Below are 18,718 nucleotides of genomic sequence, written 5' to 3'. Positions count from 1 at the left end.
ATTCAAGTCCAGCTCATCGTCCCTGAAGTCGTCGGGCCATCTCATCGACACCTTTGGCGCTGAAATGGCCTTTGAGACCTTTCTCAGTTTTGCGCGCATACTGCTCCCCCCTTGCGAATATCACCTCCTCATACCTCCTGATTGCATCGGGCAGCCGGCTTGCATCGCCGGCACAGTCGATGACAGCCCTGGACAGGTCCAATGAGTCAAGCATGGCCAGATTGACCCCAACACCTCCAAAGATGGTCATCAAATGAGCTGCATCTCCAACGAGGGTGACCCCTTCCCTTGGTTTCCATCTCATGCCGACAGGTAGCATCCACATCTGCCGAGGGATGAGCTGGTCGCTGGCGTCCATGATTGCCTGTTTCAAGGCCGGTCCGCAGTCGTTGAAATACTGGCCAAGTAGGGTCTTCTGGGCTTCCTCCGGTGAGGACCAGTCAATGCCACAGGTGTTGACCCAATCTTCAGGCTGTCGTACTCCAGCATACACCCGAATTGTGTTTTCACTGTCTCTCTGACACTGGAGAGCACGGCCTTCGTCGAACATGAAGCAACTGCCTGCACCGACGAACTCTGCGAGCGACTGATGCCGAGTGTCGACATGCAGTGCCCAGAGCTCGATGACAGTCACCCCGGAATAGACAGGTCTCTGATCAGTCAGGATATTCCGCACTCTGGACCAGGCCCCGTCCGCACCGACGACCAGGTCAAACCCTTCTTCAACGCCATCTTTGAAGTGCAGGTCATGTTTTCCTGGCATCGACGACGACTCGGCAATGGTAATCAGCTTCTTGCCCCACACCACCGTGTCCGGCGACAACGAATCGAGCAGTAGTTGTCGTAGCTTTGTGCGGTCGATCTCTGGCCGGTCACTGAATTCCTCGGGTCTGCGTGTGCCGGTCTTGTTCTCGTCCAGGACAACAGTCCCATCGTACTTGATCAGTTTGAGGGCTTCGCCTTCTGGACGTGAGAGGCGTCTGAATTCTGCGAACAAGCCGGCTTCTCGAAGGGCCTGTTGCCCACCGTTCCGGTGCAGATCGATGCTGCCGCCTTGGCCACGGCGAGCTGGAGACTCGTCGAGCTCAAAAACTGTACATGCAACGCTGTGGACCTGAAGAAGCCGTGCCAACGTGAGACCTGCGGGCCCTGCACCGACGACCGCAATGCGGAGGTTGTTGCTCATGGTGATCTTAGATCTATTTAGTTGTTCCAGACTGTTGGGGGGTTGTTCTCAATCTTTCTGAGGTCCAGCCCCGAGGTACAGCATACTTATATACGGCTGCTTCGTGACAAACGTCTACGGTACTGGTCACAGTCAGCATGGAAGGAAAGTCATGCATGGCCGCAGGCTTCCTCTCGCGGCGCACAGCCAGCCCAATGCTCTGTCTGACCTGAGGGTACCGATTGGCCACTGCGCAACATGCAACATCAGTAGGAGGATGCAATCCGCCCCTCCAAGTGTCGGATGAGCTACGATCCAGGCTCATTGTCATTGTTGTCGTCAATGTCACCCAGGGACGGTGTTGCCGGTTCGGCCATACGCTAAACAGCGAGCCTCGTGTCAGGGTGGTTAAGGCCGAGACTGGTCAGGGCTCAGGCCGCTACTGTACTCCGTACAACCCATCATTGGCTGCGGCGCAACATCACCCAGCATCCACTGAGGGTTATCAAACTGACCCGTTCCTCTCGTCGAAACAATCCATACAGTACAATCACACACCACGCCTTTAGGCCTGGAGCCTAGAGCCGCGGTCAAGATTTCCTGTCGGTGTCAACTGCCCCTCCATGAAAGCGAAATGTTACGTCCGCCTTGAAATTGATGAGATATAGCAAGCTTCAAGGGCTCACTGGCGAGTCACGGCTTGATCATACAAGAGTTGAGGATTCACTTCTTCAGAACCACGTCAGCTTCTTCAATAATTGACGTTCCTATTATCATCTCAGATCAGAACAGATAGTCAGCCGAGCCACGCCACGGCCATGGCCTTGACCGCCCGGGATTCCTTGTCCACCGAGCATGTTTCCAAACAGATCGGCGTGATAGTGTGCAGCCAACGAAAACCTCGTGCCGGTCTACAGATAGGGACTTTCGTGCTCGACTCACTCAAGCAATACCAACGCAGCCACCCATCCTCACAGCCAGCTGAAATCATTCTCATCGACCTTGCCGACCATCCCCTCCCTCTGTACGACGAGCCAGGCATCCCATCTCAAATCCACTCTTCATCGGGCTACACGCACGCCCACACGCGAGCCTGGTCGGACCTGATCAACAGCTTCGCCGCGTTCGTCTTCGTCACGCCGCAGTATAACTGGGGCTGCCCGGCCAGCATCAAGAACGCCATCGACTATCTGTACCACGAATGGACAGGCAAGCCGGCCATGGTCGTCAGTTACGGCGGCCACGGGGGAGGCAAGGCCGCGGCACAGTTGAAGGAGGTTCTGCATGGTTTGCGCATGAAGGTGGTGCCGAATCATGTCGAGTTGGCCTTCCCAGGCCGCGACTTCTTGGTCAAAGCTGCTGGAGGCGCAGATCTGGGGCTTCGGGTAGTCGACGACAACGGCAACGACAACGACAACGACAACGGGACTCAAGAGACAGTCTGGGCCAAAGAAGCGGCAGATATACACAAGGCGTTTGAAGACTTGCTTGGGCTATTGGCCGGACAAGGATCTGAGGCATGATGCGGGTGCGGGATAGATTCCTGGTGCGGTTGTTCGGATTGCAGCTACTGTTACTCTTACTCTTTCTTCATCGACTAGATGACGCCAGGGCCGGTTTGGGGTTGCTGCCACAGTCTCAAGAAGAAACATGGACAACATGTCAATAGATCAAAGAACACAGAGACTCTCTACCGTAGTAGTATTTGCCGAGGCTATCCGTACTGGGAGACGTACTGCGTACTGTAATTCTGAAGCTGCAGCAATAAATGCAGCCTGAGTGGCGCGGGAAGCTGCATCGGAGAAACAATTCTCCGTTCCAGGCACAACTACGGCAGAGTACTGGTTACTCCGTACAACTTTCCCATTCCCATTCCACTTCTCGAAGGCGACTTCGACTTCTTCCCAACTTGAACGTCATTCATTCACTCGTTGACAATCGGCCAGCCATGTCGGCCTCGCTCGCCCCCGAGTGCAACGAGGTCAAAGAGTACGTTGGGCCATCCCCCTCTGTCGAGAGACCCTTGGGCCGAGCTGACTGTCTACAGGAAATATGACACATGTTTTCTAAAATGGTATTCCGAAAGTATGGCTTCCCTATCCATATTCGCCTTCCCCTCGTTGACTCGTACAACTGTTCATGAAACAGTCTTTGAAGCTTCTGAGCTGACACAATTCGCTAGAGTACATTCGAGGCAACTCATCCACGGATGAATGCGAGCCGCTTTTCAAACAGTACAAGGCCTGCTTGACCGTAAGAATGTCGACATGCCGCTTCACGCTTGATACGGGCTGATCACGCAGCAGAAAGCGCTCAGGGAGAAAGGTGTCGACACGATGTTGAATGAGGCTCGAGAGGGTACCGTCGAGACTGACGCTGAACACTTGCGTCGATGACCATTTACGCGAGAAGGGCGGTTTAGTCCGCCTTGGGTGGACTTGACGTGTCAGACATCCTCGAGGGTCAACGTCGATGGAAACATGTCCGTGCTGTTTGCACGACAAGCAGTCACCTCTGCACCACGAGATCAGATCTCAGAACCCATTTCTCGCCACTCTTGACTTCTCTACCCTCATGGAGCAAACAGTCATCTCCATGCTTGTGGAGAAGAGCCATGCCAGTCTCGGGTTCAACCACGATGGGATCCGGTGTCTTATCGCCCTTCCTGCGAGGCTCTGGGTAGAAGACAGTCTCACCACCTTCGCAGGCTGTCAGATAGATCAGAAGGGTCCAGGTGGTCTTCGCCGGAACTTTCACCTCGCCAAACTCTAGCTTGTTACTCTCGTCATAATGTAGGTCGAAAAACTGGCCTGGCCGGTATCTGTACACTCTTATGTTTGGGTTCAGACCGAGGACCTTGCCTCCGAAGGTAGCCGGGTCTTCGAATGAGTCTACCAGGTATTGAAGTCCGCTGTGCTCCCAGAGCATTTTAGAAAAGACCGGGTCCTCGACTTGAAAGCGGTCATTGACTCGGGCTGCCTGTCCACGCTTGGGCTTCCCCGGCGTCGTAGTCAAGGGTAACGAGGACAGGAATGACACATAGTTTTTGCACAGGCTGGAGGTGAACAAGTTTCGAACAAGAAGAACCAGGCTCGGCCATCGGGTCTCAAGAGAGAGGTGCTCCGCTGGGATCAGAGGAGTCAACGGTGGCCAATTAGGCGCCTGCGGTTTGGGTTTGGTGATGCTGTCGCTCTGGCCTGTTGGCTTCGCAGTCTTCTGGGGCTGCTTTCCTCGCGGAGCCATCGTGGACAGTGACTCATCAAAGGGACGATGGTAGAGGCCGGAATAGATGCTCGGTGCCTACCCAGTCTCCGTACGTGGCCAGAAGGCCTGAGCCCGAGGTGGCCTAAAGAGCCCCCCGTCGAGTCTGGGGCCCGGGCTTAAACAAATTCTGAGATTGGAGCCCGATGAGGCGGGCGGTGTGCGGTGTGATTGGCTGGCAGACGGCTTCCTCCCGACCAGCCAATCACCGGTGCTCTCTTGTGCCTGCGCCTGCGCCTCGAGACTTTGAGATGAAGAACTTGGTCCTTCTTCGAGCGAGTCTTGCGGCGCGCCCTCGACCACGTCGGACCCCCCTGCGCTTTTCCCTCCCCTCAGATTCGCAGACCTCGCCATGTCGTCGCAGACAATTGCGACGTCAACAAGAGGTCTGCCGGATTTCTCTTCCCGCCCCCTCCATCTGCCAGACTTTCCCGATCCAACATGGCCCGATCGCTCGAATCCTCCCGACCAGGCCTCGAAGCCGCAAGAGGAAGCGCCGCAAACGCCCACCGCCCAGTCGCCCACAGCCGACCCTCCTGCTTGGGGTGAGATGGACACGAAGCAACGAAGTCAAGCCGTTGGGAACCTCCTGGCGGCTTTGGCGCCCGCAAGTCCGACCCAGACCGCAACTACAACTGCAACTACGACTGCAGGTGCAGATGCCAAACCAACATCCCCGACAAACGACCAAGAGGACGCGGCCAACCCAACAAACGGCCCTTCTTCTGCCGACGCCCCTGCTGCAACCGAAACGGCCAACGACACACTCGACGCCGGTACTAGTATCTCTCTTCCTCCGCTTCTCCCACTCAGCACCGATGAGTTGATGGATGGGAATTCACATCCACCACCTTCCTTCTCCCCATCGATACCCGCGCAATCCACCGAACCGGCCCCTTCGAATCAAATGGCTGCGATGCTGGCTCCCCTGACACCACAGATGGACTCCCGCTCTCCTGTTGCATCTCCTGGTCCCATCCCCGAACGGAGAGAAATCGAGGCTTTTGCAAAGATTGAATTCGAGGACGGCAACTACTATATTACAACCTATGCCTGTGAATTAGGTCGAGATGCTTTTGCATACCGTGCCGCCCTTGCGAGGGCCGAAGAAGCGCGACAGGCCCAGCAAGACCGTGCTCAAAGTTCCAGTGGGAAAAGGTCGGACGGCAATCCCAGACCAAATGAGAGCCAAGTGCAAGGGAGCGTTGTCAGCGAGGCGGGAGGCTTTGGGGGTGTGGACGATCCCCAGGCTCTGCAGGATGGAGAGCGCCGCGATCCCAACCCGATGCACTCGCAATCCTCCGAGCGGTCTGGCGGTAGTGTCGTCAAGCCTCAAGAAGTTCTCATCAACCCTCCACTCATCCCTTTTGATTACCACAAAATGGCCGAACGTCAAGCACAATTCGAACAGGGGAACGATCCCGAGGCAGATAACGAACAGCCTGCCCCGGTCACTGCAGACCATATCCCCGACGCCCACAACTGTCCTCTTATTCCTATTCATGCGATGCGCACCTCTCAAAAGTCCGAGGTGGAAAATCACCGAAGTATTTCCCGCCGACACGTCAAGATCCAGTGGGATTTTGACAAGGAGTGCTTCCAGATGAAGGTCTTGGGCCGGAACGGCGCTTTCTTAGATGATCAGTATCTACAGCGTGGTGGGGTTAAGCGCCTCAGAGACGGTTCAAGGATCCAGATCTCGAATGTCTGGATGACTTTCCGACTACCAAACGAGAAGCCTGAGCCGATGACAGATGAGTCCGACGGTGAACGAGGGGAGGAGAGCCTCTCTCCACCACGCAATATATCCTCGACACCGAACGAAGAAGAGGATGAAGACCGGAGCATCTCGCCCTCACGCACTGGCAAGACGAAGACGAGGATTGTCCTGACTACGGCGCATAAACCGTCACCAAGCCTTCCAGATCCGCTAATTGGACCCGACGGTCAGCCTCTGCCGCCGAGGAAACGTGGTCCCGGAAGGCCGCCCAAGGACGGGATCATGTCTACGCGAGAGAGGAGGGAAAGAGAAAAGGCACAAAGATTGGCCGAAGCCAAAGCGGCGAATGGAGGCAGAACTCCGCCACCAATGTTGAAAGGAAAATTCCCGAAGCCCATCATCAAGGAGGAGGTCATCATCCCCGAACCCAAACCTGAGAAGAGAAAGTACAAGAAAAGAAAACGGCCTGGAGAGGACGGTGAAATTGTGCAATCAATCGAAGGCGGTGAGGTTGACGTGCCTAGTGAAACGGAAAAAGTGCTGGTGAAGAAAGCACGGCAATCGAAGTCGCCCTCACCAGAATATCCCCCTGTGGAGAGTTTGACGGAAGAGCAACTGGCACGACCGTCCGAGCCTTATGCTCGGTTGATCTACGACATCTTGATCGACATCCACCCGAAAGCTCTGCCGCTGAAACAGATCTACCGCGCGTTGAAGCTCAAATTTCCCTTCTTTGTCCACCGTGTGGATTCGGAGGGCTGGCAGAGTAGTGTCCGGCACAATCTGAACCAGGAATGGAACAAGCTCTTTGAGAAAGGGGAAAAGGAAGGCAAAGGCTTCGCGTGGAAAGCAATACCGGGGGCGCTTCAACCACAAGCAGAAAGAAGACGCGCCGCTCAGCAAGCCGCCGCGAACAAGCCAAAACCTACTCCGACACCACGTCAACCTCCTCCTCCCGGATCTCACCCTCCACTGAATTGGCAGAACACTCCATTTCCCCAGCAAAATGGCATGCCACCAAGAGGTCCTCCCCCGTTCTTCGTGCAAGGTCCACATGGTCCCATGCCGCCTCCGCCAAACGGGATGCCTTGGCCTCCTCCTCCTCCACCACCCCCTGGGGGAATCCCACCCTCAGCCTCACCGAGCGCAAACGGCCACGCTCCTCCACATATGCAGCCCGGGCCCAATCCTCCTCCGTTCTACCCACCTCCTCCTGGAGGCCGTCCCCCATTTCCCTCACAGCCGGCTTCCCAGGCCGGCTCATCTCAACCCAACGCTCCCGCGGGTCAAGGCCCGGCTCGTCCGAGCTCGGCAGCTGCAACTCCAGGCCCACCTCCGCCGATTCCGTCCAGCTCCTCTGCATCTCGAAACATGCCTTGCACAACCGACGGTTTGCTCGCGATTAGAAGGTTCGAAAATGCCATGTATGATCAAGTTCGGGACCCGACCAAGATCGAGGAATGGCAGAAAGTATTTGCCTCGGTCAAACGGCGATTGCTGCATGGTGCTCCCCATTCTTCTTTGCCCAATGGTGAGACAAAAGAGGAGCTCACGATCATGGAGCATGTTCGGCGGTTCATTGATCGCTTCAAAAACCCCAACTTTGTCGGGTTCTCGATCGAGCAGACCAGAGGTACTGCATCGCCGGCGCCCACAAGCGTAGCCACTTCGGTCGAACCGTCTGGGCCGTCGTCCACCGCAGCCGTGCCGCCTGTTATTCCTGTCAAGCCGATCGTGCCAGAGAGCACGAAAGAGAGTCAACCTTCGGCCGGAACTGATGGCAAGATTGAAGCTGATGAGCAGCCCAAGGCTGTGGCCGAAAAAGCCCTGGCCCAAGACGCCGCTTAGGTAGAGACAAGTCTTATCTTCACCAGCAAGATATGCTGTTCGCTGCGAGAAGCCTGTGGTGCAGACGCGTTCTCAGAATTTGCCATACGTACAACAGACGCGTGCATACTATTTATTCTTATCACAAGCAATGAATCAGCGACCTGGGGATTTTCATGATTGGACTGTGCGCCCGTATCGGCGGTGTTATTGTTAGCCGCCGTAAGCCTTTGCTGGGCGGTATGGGGCGTCCTCGTTCTGGGCTACGAAAGGGGAGAGCAAAAACGAAGTGGGAAATGGGAATGGATATGGGATTGGGCAGGGGATAGGGGAGCAGTTTCAACGTTTGTGTCCCGACATCGATCGGCTCGACGAGGCTATGCGCCTACATGGCTGGACAGCCGATGAGATGAGAAGAGTTGGACCACTTATCAGTGTAGCTACTGCTATTAGATCAATGGTCCTTATGCCCGACGCTCATCTTCCAAGTTAACTTGTTACCTCGTTCGTGACCGGTGTCGAGAACACATTAGTGAGCGGACTTTGCGGAGCTGATATAAACATCGGTAGTGCTCCGTGCGAACTCAAGGTCAGACATAATGGTAAGGAGACGTGCTGGCACCTACAAATACCGTACGATAAACCCCAGGATTTGACAGGATTTGAGTTGGATTCACTACCGTGGTGATGTGGTGATGTGTGAAGTGTGATGTGATGACGACTCCGAGGCAAGCAGTAAAGGACAAGGCTGTGGTCTTCACCACTGCAGGCTTTATTGACTTTTCTTGTTGATAACTCTGTCTGTCTCTGTGTGTGAGTGTGTGTGTGTCAACTTCAGTATCATCAAGACATTTCAAGCCCAAGGCACCTAAGATAAGATTCTTCTTGGGAATCTGGAATCTGTTCCCCAGATTCAAGGTCCTGCCGCTTCAGCCTGAGCTTCAGCCTACGTACCTAGGTACGTGCTTTGGAAGCATCAGTATCAGTATCAGTATTAGTATCAGTGTCTAATTAGCTGCTGCAGGTTGCAGAAGTCGGGGACTAAGGACGTTTCTCACGCACCGATACTAATGTATGCTCCGTCCCTGGTGGAGAGTCTACTGAGTGGTACGTAGGACTAAGATGACCAGAGGACCAGAGGACCAGAGGACTAGACAACTAGACAACCAGACAACTAGACAACCAGACAACCAGACAACCAGACAACCAGACAACCAGACGTTCCGGAGCCGAATCAAGTGTACTCAGTCACCTACGTTTGACATATCCATATATTTGTAGGGCTGCTCGATGGAAGGGAGAATCTAGAATCTAGAATCTAGAGCCGGCCGGCCCACTCTTGTCTAGATGTTTGTCTGGATGATGACAATTGCACTCGACAAAATATAGTCTCTTTATCTAGATGTTTGTCTGGATAATGGCAATCGTACTGGATAAAATATACAATGTCTGTCTAGATGTTTTGTCTAGATGGCAATCGCACTCGACAAAATATACAATGTCTCTTTGTCTAGATATGGCGATGGCGCTCGACATGATATATCTCCTATCTAATCTAGCCAAACTAAACTAAGCTGTTATATGTGACTCTCTCCGTTTCGGGTCGTTGGGCAAGACATCTCCTTCGATATAGTTCATTTCCTCCTCCTTGTCGTTGAGATTGTGGAACAAAACCCAGATCAAAATACCGACGCAGAAAGTCCCGATGCAGAGCCCAACGTACATCCACATGATTGCAGGATCAAAGGCGGCCGGGACGAAAGCCTCGCCGATGGCCGAACCAAAGGCGTTGGTGAGCAGGAACAGCGACTGCACGAACGACTTCATGCGAGGGGGCGCTTTGGTGTAGGCGTATTCATAGCCGGTGGCGGAGGCGAAGATCTCGGAAATGCCGATCAGCATGTACGCGGGGGTTTGGATGGCAATGTGGAGGTCGTTGCCCTGGGCCTTGCCGTTGACGAAGGAGGCGTCGCAGAGAGGATGTTCGTAACACGGGCCTCGCGAGTAGATTTCATGCTGGATGATGGCCGCGTACATCATGGCCAGCGAGGCGACGGTGAAGCCGGTGACGATGCGGGTGATGGGCTTGAAGGCGATGTGGTGCTTGCGCAGCAGCGGGTAAACCAGGCGGTCGAGCAGCGGAACAAACACGATGATGGCAATGGGGTCGAAGTTTTGCATCAGATCGTTGGGGATGCCGTGGCCTCGCATCTGGAGCGCCTGCGTAACAAAATTGTTGGAAAACTGGTTGTACACCACCCAGTAGATGGGGTACAGCGTGAAGACCTTGCAGGCCGTGAGGGCTCGTTTCAGCTCGTCGACAAAGCTGTCGTCCCACGACACGGTCTTGCTGCTTCCCTTTTCGCGGAGCCATGTCTGCTTGGGTGCATCCATGCTGCGGTGTCGGATCATCAAGCCGACCGCCTTGAATGCGTCCGTGACCACGCTGCCCTGAGGCGGTCGGTCCACGTACATCTTCCGACCGAGGATGAGAACTGTAATGCCAACGGCAAACATGCAGATGCAGAGAGTAAAGGCCGACCAGAACCCGACGTCTCGTTCCATATCTGTGGCTTGTCAGTGGGATCCTGCCAGGAGTTCTGCCGGGGGGAAGGGGAAGAAGAAGAAAAAGGGGAAGAAAAAGAAGAAAACGAAAAAAAAAACTTACATGGTGTGGCAAGGAGAGAGAGGGCGCCAATGTTGATGGTCCAGTAAAAGATCATGTAGATTCGCTGGATGGTGACATAAGGGTCGATGACCACCCTTTCACCCTTTTTGGTCACGGCAACCTCCATATGTCTTCTCGTATATTGCTCGGCGATCAGCGGAGCCACGTTCGCCTTGATGCCTCCGGTGCCGAGGCCGGTGAGAAGGATGGAGGTGATGTAGCCACCAAGCCCGGCGCCATGTCTCAAAGACGACGGGATGGATGTGCAGACGAGGATGAGAAGACCGACAAAGTAGATGCCGGCAAAGGTGACAATCGTCTTGTACTTTCCCAAGTATTGATCGGCGATGAGGCCTCCGAGGAGAGGGGTGACGTAGCACCAGAACGAGTAGAATGTCGTGAGACCCGTGGCTCCTTGGTGGCCCATGCCGAGCCCCCCGGGGCCCAAACTGCCATCCGGAGGGTTCTGCACGTAGTTCTGGAAGATGCCCTGGCAACCGTAGTAGGTGAAGCGTTCGCACAGTTCGATGAAGGCGACCAGAAAGACCGCAGCCGGAAGGCTCTCGCCGACGTGGCGCAATGTCGATTTCTCGTGGGCCGTGGGCTCTCCGCCAACCGCCGTTTCTATGTCGAGGTCGGCCTTCTCATCCTCCTTCTCACTGGGTTGTTCTTGTTCGACACTGTCGGTCGTCGTCGTCGTCGCGGGAGGCAAGGTAGACTTGGTCTTCTCCAGTGTCTTTTCTGAGGCTGAAACCGCAGAGGCCCGTCTCACCTGCTCGACCTCTGCGTGGAGTCTATAGCCAGAGCCGGCCGTGTCAGCGGCAGGAATCATGCAAGACAAGACAAGTCAGATGGTGAAGTGGGAAGCGGCTTACTGCGTGAACTCGGTATGGTGGTCTGCCATGGCTTGACTGGTGCTGGTTGCCCACAAATGTTTTGCTTGCCCACAATACAAAGTACCTCTCACGATGCGGTTGCCGGAGGGCAAACATGTCTCGCGACATGGTCAGGCTTTTTAGGGTCGCAGCTCCAGGGTCTCAGGTCTCAGACTTGGGCCCCTGCGTGCGACTCTACTATCTGTGATGCAACGTCAGGGCACGAGACAGGCGCTGCAAGCCTTGATATTGTATGTAATTGATAACTATGTTACATGGGTGGAGCGGGGGCGGGTGTATATCATACCAGGCTGGCCCAATCAAGGACACGCCCTCGACGCGCGGGCGGAGCGGAGGATCGCGTTAACCTCTTATAAGACATTCCCGCTGCAGATCGTGGGGAGCCAAGCTTTCTTGGCGCGCGCTAGTTCCTCGGTACGGCGGCACAGCGGCACAACGCGGCGCAATAATACTACGACACACGGAGGACGTCAACTTTCAGATTTCCCATTACTAACCACCTACTAACCCGTACGAGGTATTCTGATGAGATCGATCAGCATTTGCATCCGACTCCGTACTTCCGATTTGGCAAGGCATGGTGGCGAGGCTCAGGCCAAGGCTCCGCTGATTAGGGCTTCGACACTGCAAAAAGAGCCGAGCAAATGTTCGCTTACGATGTGCAGCTCTCAGCTAGAGGCGAAGTACGGAGTACGGAGTAGAGATTTTACCTGAGTGGCGCACGCTAGAGTCTATAGACTACCCAAAAACAGTAGGTGACATGTATATGTATACATAAATACTATGTACGTGCTATGTACATAGATAGGGTTAAAAGCGGCGATTGGCCAGCCATGCTCGATCGGCCCCGGACGACGGCTTGGTCGGAATAGATTTGCAGCATAGAACGGAGTATGGAGTATCCGTACAGAGTAATACAGAGTAGCGAGTAGGTGGGGGTTAGACAGAATCCCATTCACGCTATATTCTACACATGGCAAGCCAGATATCACCCTGACGCTTGGAGCTGATCGACAATCAGCTTGGCGACATTCATCCCAGCGAGTGCACTGGTCTCCATGGTGGAAATGAAACTCTCCATGCTGGAGAGATAGTATAAGCTCTCACGCTCTTGCACGTGCTCACCCCCTGCAGGGGGCTGGTTCGTGTGCAAGGTGAAATTCTCAAATGTCCGTCTCGGCGTCTCATAAGGGTAGCTGTGCCAATGCTTTTCGTACAGCCATGTGATATCTTCTTTGGGAAGCGCAGATACCGGGTCGTCCTGGTCCTGGCCTGCTGGAGAATACGGGAAACCCAGAACAGAAGACACAAAGGTGGCCGTCAAAGGAGCTGGCGAGAAGATCTTGTACAGATACTGCGTCCCGGATTCGGTCTCGGTGTGAGTCGCATTTACATTTTCAGCTGCACCGGAGAAAACTTGGCCGTCTGTTTCGGGACTGAGGACGCGCAATGTGCTGATTGACCAGAACCCCGACGGACCCACGGCGTCGACACCACGGCGCGAGCCGAGTTCATGGTTGAGATCCTCGGGTAGGGTCGTGAGTACGGACGAAGGCACGTCGGCCTGCGAATCCACACCGAAGAATGCTGGCGACAGTCGATGCGGAGAGGTCAACAGCGTCACGTACAGAGAGACGTAAGGGATCTTGGACGGGGCATTGACGAGCGCCGGTGTGAATGAGATGTTGGCGAACTGATACGGCGCGGCGAGGATGACGGTGTCGTAAGGCTCCGAGTTAAACTGGGCGTCGAGGTCGGGATCGTTGGTCCGCAGGCTGTACGTGCGCTTTTCTTCATCTTGCACCACGTCGGTGACGGTCGTGTTCAACAGCACTCGCGAAGCCGACCTCTTGACCATCTCGGCGAAGATCTGCCAATTACCTCCGCCGACGGCCACGGCGCCTTCGATCGCCATACAGACCAGCGTCTCCAGGCCGTGGATTCCGCCCAAGTTCGAGGCGTAGTTGACCCGGGTGCTGGCCTGGATGATTTCCCTGCTGAACAGCTCACTGACCCGCGCCTCTTGCAGGATCTCGCTCCCAGAAACGCCCGTGTATGCTTCCAAGCCGGTGCTGTCCACCACCTCCTGCAACGAACGGAAGGGGAACAGCGGTTCCTCGTAGAATCCGAGAAATCTGCCCACTGCCGCCTTGGTCGTCCTTTGGGTGCGGACCGGACTCAACCCGTACTTCCACAGCAGCTTTGCAATGTCCCACCACCCTTGCCAGGAACCGCGGCGGCCGTCTTCACGCTCGGCCTTGAAGACGAACTCGGCCCCGTCCCATATTCCCAGCTCGTAGTCCGAGTCCGGCGCGGCCTGGTAGATCTCGGTGGAAAAGGTGAGCCCAAAGTCCCGTGTAGCATTGTAGAGGATGTGGTTGATCTGGACGAAGATACTGGCGCCCAGCTCGGTCGGGTAGCGCGGGTCGTTCAAGGCATTGACTGTCGTGGTTCGCCCGCCGATGCGTGGGTTCGTGTCGAAGACAGTGATGTCGAGCTTCACTCGGTCTTCGTCTTCTAGACCAGCAGCCGACGACTGTGCGAACTGTTCCAAGTAGTACGAGGCCGCAGAGCCGCCGGGCCCAGCGCCTATGATGGCTACGCGGTGTGGCTTCGATCGAGGCCTTGGGCTTGGGTCGTCTTTGTGGAGAGGAGTCTGGAGGTGGGACTGGGCTTGGGCCGCGACGGTGGACAGAAGGGAGAACAGCACGGCAGCGCCGGTGCAAAGTGTTCGGTTCAACATGTTGAATACTCAATACACCTGCATTGAAATGATTGCCTCCAAGGCAATGGCAGTAGTCAGGTACCTAGATAGGTCCTGTAGCTACTACATGTTTGTTTGGGGACTCGGACTGTCCATTTAACGTGGTCAGGCCATGCGAACTCGCTACGGAAGTTGAAATTGTTTGTTATGTTTGCAGCCTCAGCCTCACTCAGCCTTATCCCATCTGGGCCCGACTTTCGCCTAAGGGCCTTTGCTAATACGAGTCCTATAATTCTATGCTTTGCAAGATATCCTCCTTTTATCTCGTACACTCGAGGTAGTGGCAGTCATAAGTACCGCACCTCGGGGCCTTCCTTGACCCGGGTGTTGTTTAGGAAGAGGTCCGGGTGCGCAACGCACCATTGTACCACAAGTATACGATCCTTCTGGTCTTCCTAGCTCTTTTCGAACTCAGCACACCGCTGATATATCCACAGCTCTACCTCGCCCTGATCGCTCGGACGTGGCGGTATCGTGTTCTGTATGTATTGTATCCGGTAGCGACGTCGTCGGAGTGATATCTGCGTGAGATCGACCTCTTCTGTATGGCTTTCAAGAGGTCTTCCCATTATCTGTCCCGCCCCTATCAGCAGATTGTCGAGACCCTCCATATCGAGAGTGCCGTCAGCACCTTATATAGTATCCTCTCGAATGTTCAGTAAGGTTGACTGCGTCGCTCGCTTGTTGCGTAATATTAATATTTCGAGCCCGATATCTTCATGATCAGATTTGGACCACTCATCTCGAATCGCCCTATCCTTCTTATCCAGGATATCCAACTCCACCTGCCACTCATTGTTGGTTGAGCAGTTGATGACCCGCCGTGTCATCTCTTCTTGAGTTCGGATAACGAGTTGCGTCTTCTCGGCGAGGATCGTCGATCGTGGCCGTCGCAGCTCTGTCTGGGATGTTGCGATTGTTTTTGAGTGGCTTCAAATCAGCCTTTATCGAGCCATTGATCCATAAGATGGAGATACTGGTCATCAGGTTGGATCGTACTGTGTCTCAGGCTTGCCAGTTGAGCCGAGATGCCTCATCCCCCTGAGATTTCATGCAGCCCAAGTCAAACTCGGTAGCATGGTTGTATGGCACCGTACCTTGGCCTTCGCTCGAATGTAATGGGCAGCGAGATGTAGACTCGGCGATACCCATTGCATTTCCACCCGAGTCTCTCAAAGCAGCCCTTTGAGCTGCTTCTCTTTGCACAGCTTCAAAAATGCCTCGGTATTATGCTGGTCACTATCGTATTTGAACCCAGGCATGAGTGCAAGCCATTGGTATACACCCTCCCTGAGCTCTTTGGGTAGTCTAGGTGGCTCTTTTAGGACCTGCTCAAAGCCATCGATCACTTTCTGCGCCACGGCTTCAATCATGTGTTCACCGGCAGTCGTTTCTTGGCCTTGATCCAGTGCCTTTGACAGACTAGCCTTGTAAGCCAGCATGGCATTCACAGTCACTCCCACAGTACGTGGCCAACAAGAACTCATCAGATTCCAAGGGTCGCCGGTTGTGCCTTGGTCGCCGGCTCCTCGGAAGTCGGTGCGTAAAATGACGGTGGGGACATCGGCCATCTTGGAGACCATATATTCGACCACCGTACCAGCATCCAGCTCCGCTCCATCGTAGGTAAACAGGGCTAGATCGGAAGACAACAAGGCACAGATGTCTTGATCTCTGATAGAATGTGGACTAAGATCTCGCTGTTCTAGGTCTTGGGGCAATATGGGAATGAATTTGCCCGACGATTGTTTGTTGATGGCTTGAGACAAGAGCACGTTGTTATGCAGTTCTGCAATGGTGAACAACGGGCCGGCATGGTAGTAAGTGTATGTCTGAGGAGGATGGGATATCGTGCGCTGACTCGGGTCCAGCGAAGTATGCGCGTCTAGGACAGAGGGAGTGGTGGATTGTTCGCTCATTCTGAACAGACTGTCTAGCAGTCTAGATCAGAAGAGAAGAGAAGCAACAAGAAAGCAATGGTCGGCCAAGTCAACAATAAAATAGTAGGGTGTGTTAATGATAAGGAAAGGTGGATAAAACTACCTTAGGTACCCTAGTCTAGGTAGGTACTTAGGTAGTACTAGTGAACATAGCCTAAGGCGCCTAAGCCTTATCTCCTACGCATCAGTTAGGCACCTGCCGTCTGGGTGCTTAGTAGTACCTATCTGAGCCTGTCCCAGGCTTAGGAGACTGATTTTAGGCACTGTCAGACTAAGGCTTAGGGGCTCCTTAGCATCCCTCCCGGCTACTACTGCTCCGCTATCTGTATGCCACTTCATCCTCACCATGATTCAGCCAGCCTCACTCTTCCACCTCTACCTCTCCCATACTGCGCCTGTCGAGGTGTTGAATTGAGTCACGGCTGATTTATTCACGATATCTCTTTCTATCCAGATGGATTTGACTGTATTCGTACCCTGGAGTGTATACCTATACGGACTATGACAGTTATGATTTGTCCAGTTCGACCGTCACCGTCACCTTCACAAAACCAGACACTGAACTTTCTCTATGGCCACGGGTTCCTCCTGGTCACTAAGGCAGACCCTACAACTATACATGTACAGTAAGTCCGTGGTTGACCGTCTAGTCCAATATCTGTGATGATCCCGGATGGATGCAGCCCGCCTCCTGTGCTTGTGCTTGTGCTTGTTCGCCGTCCAAAACTTGAGGCTCAAACCAAGAATAGACCGCCGTCCGTCCTGATGATGGTTCCAGTGACATTCTTGTCCTTGATCGCGAAGAGATAACCCTCGACGACGTCCTCAACCGCGCCGACCTTGCCGGTGGTTGTCTTGCTGGCAAACTGGGCCAGGGCCTCGGGCTTGGCCGGGCCGAAGCCGTCCCAGAGCTCGGTCTCGACGGCGCCCGGGCTGACAAGATTGACTCTGACGGGCTTCAAGTCAAGGGCGAGGCCACGGGTCAGGCCGAACAGGGCGCTGGCATAACTAGCGATCACGCTCCAGCCGGGCGTCGGCTTTTCTGCGGCCGCGCCTGTGGTAAATGTGATGGATGAGGCAGGGCCCGGATTGAGCACGCGGCTGCCGTACTTGGCCACCAGCACGGCTCCAAAGAAGCGCACCTGACCAAGCTTCCGCGCCGAGGCCAGGGTGACATCGTCGAGCGAGCTGGGGGCCAACGCGTCCCCGGCGGTGAAGACAATGTGGTCAAGCTTACGGTCGATCTGGGCGAACAGGTTGCGCACGTTGTCTTCGGCGTGGACTTCGTCGGCCAGGTCGACGGTCAGGCCTGTGACGGTGGTGGTCTTTGCCGTTTCGGTCGGATACGCCGCCTTGAGCCTCTCGACAGCCGCGGCCACTTTGCTGGACTGCGACGACGAGAGGTAGATGTGGCCTACGCCGTTCTCGACCAGCGCCTCGGCCACGCCGAAGCCGATACCGGACGAGCCGCCGACGATGAGGACGGCAGTTCCGGCGAGTTTGGACGTATATTTGGAGGTGGATGGCATGTTTGCGGTAGAGAGTTCGCAGGCCAGCAGAGAAGGGATGTGAGTGAGACGGGATGACGGGGCTAGTTAAATACGGTAGAGGACGGGAAGAGTACTGCAATGGCCAAGGTCGAGTCGAGATGCTTTGAATCAAGATGTAGGATGGACGAGAGGTGAGTTGAAGCGTTGGTGTTGGGATGATACAATATATATACCTACCAGGCACCTACCAGGCAAGTACCTAATAGTAGTACTCCGTACAGTGCACGCAGTATTCTGTATGTGTATAGGCGATACAGTAGCACGCTCGGTCTTCGCTCTCCGCACTCTGCTCTCTGCTGTCTTCCTCTTTCTATCTTGCTCTCTCGCGGAGACCCCGCTGTCCTGTACTGTACTGGGTACTGTACTGTACTGTACTGTACTGTACTGTACTGTACGGTCCTGTCCAGAGAGGTCATGGTCTGCTCTCCGGTCTTTGGTCTCGGTCATAATTTTAAAGTCCGTACCTGTCTTTCCCTTCTCTCGTATTCGAGTGCATATCCCATCGAGGGTACAGTACAGAGACACATATCCAGGCAGACACATTATTAATTTTGCTGGCCGTCTATACAAATGTCTCCGTGGTTTCGGACGAATTCCAGGCCGCTGCCAATGCCAATGCGTGTCAGTACCAGTAGTACGGACGGAGTACGGACGGAGTCGTGAAGTGAGTGGTTGAGTTAGTGGAGTGGGCCAAGCCAGAGCGTGAGCACAACAGATACAATCGACATCACATCATCGCCATCATCACCATCATCTTACATGTCAATTGGGTTAGGTGATTACTGGATTTATTCATTGATGACGATCTCCCTGAGTTTTTGCCTATTATTACTCTGTAGTATATACAGTAGGTAGGTAGGAGGTTAGGTAGGTACCCAGGTATAGGTACCTAGCTAGGAGGTAGAGGAAGGCCCCTAAGCCTACTAA

At 54.5% G+C, this 18,718-nt stretch overlaps 9 protein-coding genes across 9 annotated transcripts; 3 read left to right on the top strand and 6 right to left on the bottom strand.

The window, feature by feature from the left end:
• Window positions 1-13: 13 nt before the first annotated feature.
• Window positions 14-1,186, bottom strand: A1O3_05642 (uncharacterized protein; the record flags this gene model as incomplete). The annotated part of the gene is made up of 1 exon (XM_007735762.1): window positions 14-1,186. One exon carries the CDS (start codon window positions 1,184-1,186, stop codon window positions 14-16), a length of 1,173 nt encoding a protein of 390 aa, XP_007733952.1.
• Window positions 1,187-1,983: 797 nt separating this feature from the next.
• Window positions 1,984-2,688, top strand: A1O3_05641 (uncharacterized protein; the record flags this gene model as incomplete). Its single annotated transcript, XM_007735761.1, has 1 exon — window positions 1,984-2,688. One exon carries the CDS (start codon window positions 1,984-1,986, stop codon window positions 2,686-2,688), a length of 705 nt encoding a protein of 234 aa, XP_007733951.1.
• A 425-nt stretch (window positions 2,689-3,113) lies between these two features.
• On the top strand, window positions 3,114-3,561 carry A1O3_05640 (uncharacterized protein; the record flags this gene model as incomplete). Its single annotated transcript, XM_007735760.1, has 4 exons — window positions 3,114-3,154; window positions 3,213-3,250; window positions 3,348-3,418; window positions 3,472-3,561. 4 exons carry the CDS (start codon window positions 3,114-3,116, stop codon window positions 3,559-3,561), a joined length of 240 nt encoding a protein of 79 aa, XP_007733950.1.
• Window positions 3,562-3,673: 112 nt separating this feature from the next.
• On the bottom strand, window positions 3,674-4,408 carry A1O3_05639 (uncharacterized protein; the record flags this gene model as incomplete). The annotated part of the gene is made up of 1 exon (XM_007735759.1): window positions 3,674-4,408. One exon carries the CDS (start codon window positions 4,406-4,408, stop codon window positions 3,674-3,676), a length of 735 nt encoding a protein of 244 aa, XP_007733949.1.
• Window positions 4,409-4,778: 370 nt separating this feature from the next.
• A1O3_05638 (uncharacterized protein) lies at window positions 4,779-7,994 on the top strand (the record flags this gene model as incomplete). Its single annotated transcript, XM_007735758.1, has 1 exon — window positions 4,779-7,994. The coding sequence occupies one exon, from the start codon at window positions 4,779-4,781 to the stop codon at window positions 7,992-7,994; it is 3,216 nt and encodes a 1,071-aa protein (XP_007733948.1).
• A 1,548-nt stretch (window positions 7,995-9,542) lies between these two features.
• Window positions 9,543-11,545, bottom strand: A1O3_05637 (POT family proton-dependent oligopeptide transporter; the record flags this gene model as incomplete). The annotated part of the gene is made up of 3 exons (XM_007735757.1): window positions 9,543-10,540; window positions 10,642-11,435; window positions 11,517-11,545. The coding sequence occupies 3 exons, from the start codon at window positions 11,543-11,545 to the stop codon at window positions 9,543-9,545; spliced, it is 1,821 nt and encodes a 606-aa protein (XP_007733947.1).
• Window positions 11,546-12,525: 980 nt separating this feature from the next.
• A1O3_05636 (uncharacterized protein) lies at window positions 12,526-14,280 on the bottom strand (the record flags this gene model as incomplete). The annotated part of the gene is made up of 1 exon (XM_007735756.1): window positions 12,526-14,280. One exon carries the CDS (start codon window positions 14,278-14,280, stop codon window positions 12,526-12,528), a length of 1,755 nt encoding a protein of 584 aa, XP_007733946.1.
• A 1,193-nt stretch (window positions 14,281-15,473) lies between these two features.
• A1O3_05635 (uncharacterized protein) lies at window positions 15,474-16,220 on the bottom strand (the record flags this gene model as incomplete). Its single annotated transcript, XM_007735755.1, has 1 exon — window positions 15,474-16,220. The coding sequence occupies one exon, from the start codon at window positions 16,218-16,220 to the stop codon at window positions 15,474-15,476; it is 747 nt and encodes a 248-aa protein (XP_007733945.1).
• Window positions 16,221-16,975: 755 nt separating this feature from the next.
• Window positions 16,976-17,770, bottom strand: A1O3_05634 (uncharacterized protein; the record flags this gene model as incomplete). Its single annotated transcript, XM_007735754.1, has 1 exon — window positions 16,976-17,770. The coding sequence occupies one exon, from the start codon at window positions 17,768-17,770 to the stop codon at window positions 16,976-16,978; it is 795 nt and encodes a 264-aa protein (XP_007733944.1).
• Window positions 17,771-18,718: the final 948 nt, after the last annotated feature.

This window comes from Capronia epimyces, assembly GCF_000585565.1.
Source record: "Capronia epimyces CBS 606.96 chromosome Unknown aczIQ-supercont1.4, whole genome shotgun sequence".
Taxonomy (NCBI): Eukaryota; Fungi; Ascomycota; class Eurotiomycetes; order Chaetothyriales; family Herpotrichiellaceae; genus Capronia; species Capronia epimyces.
The sequence above is the reverse complement of the archived record's forward strand: the minus strand, read 5'-3'. Positions and strand labels throughout refer to the sequence as shown.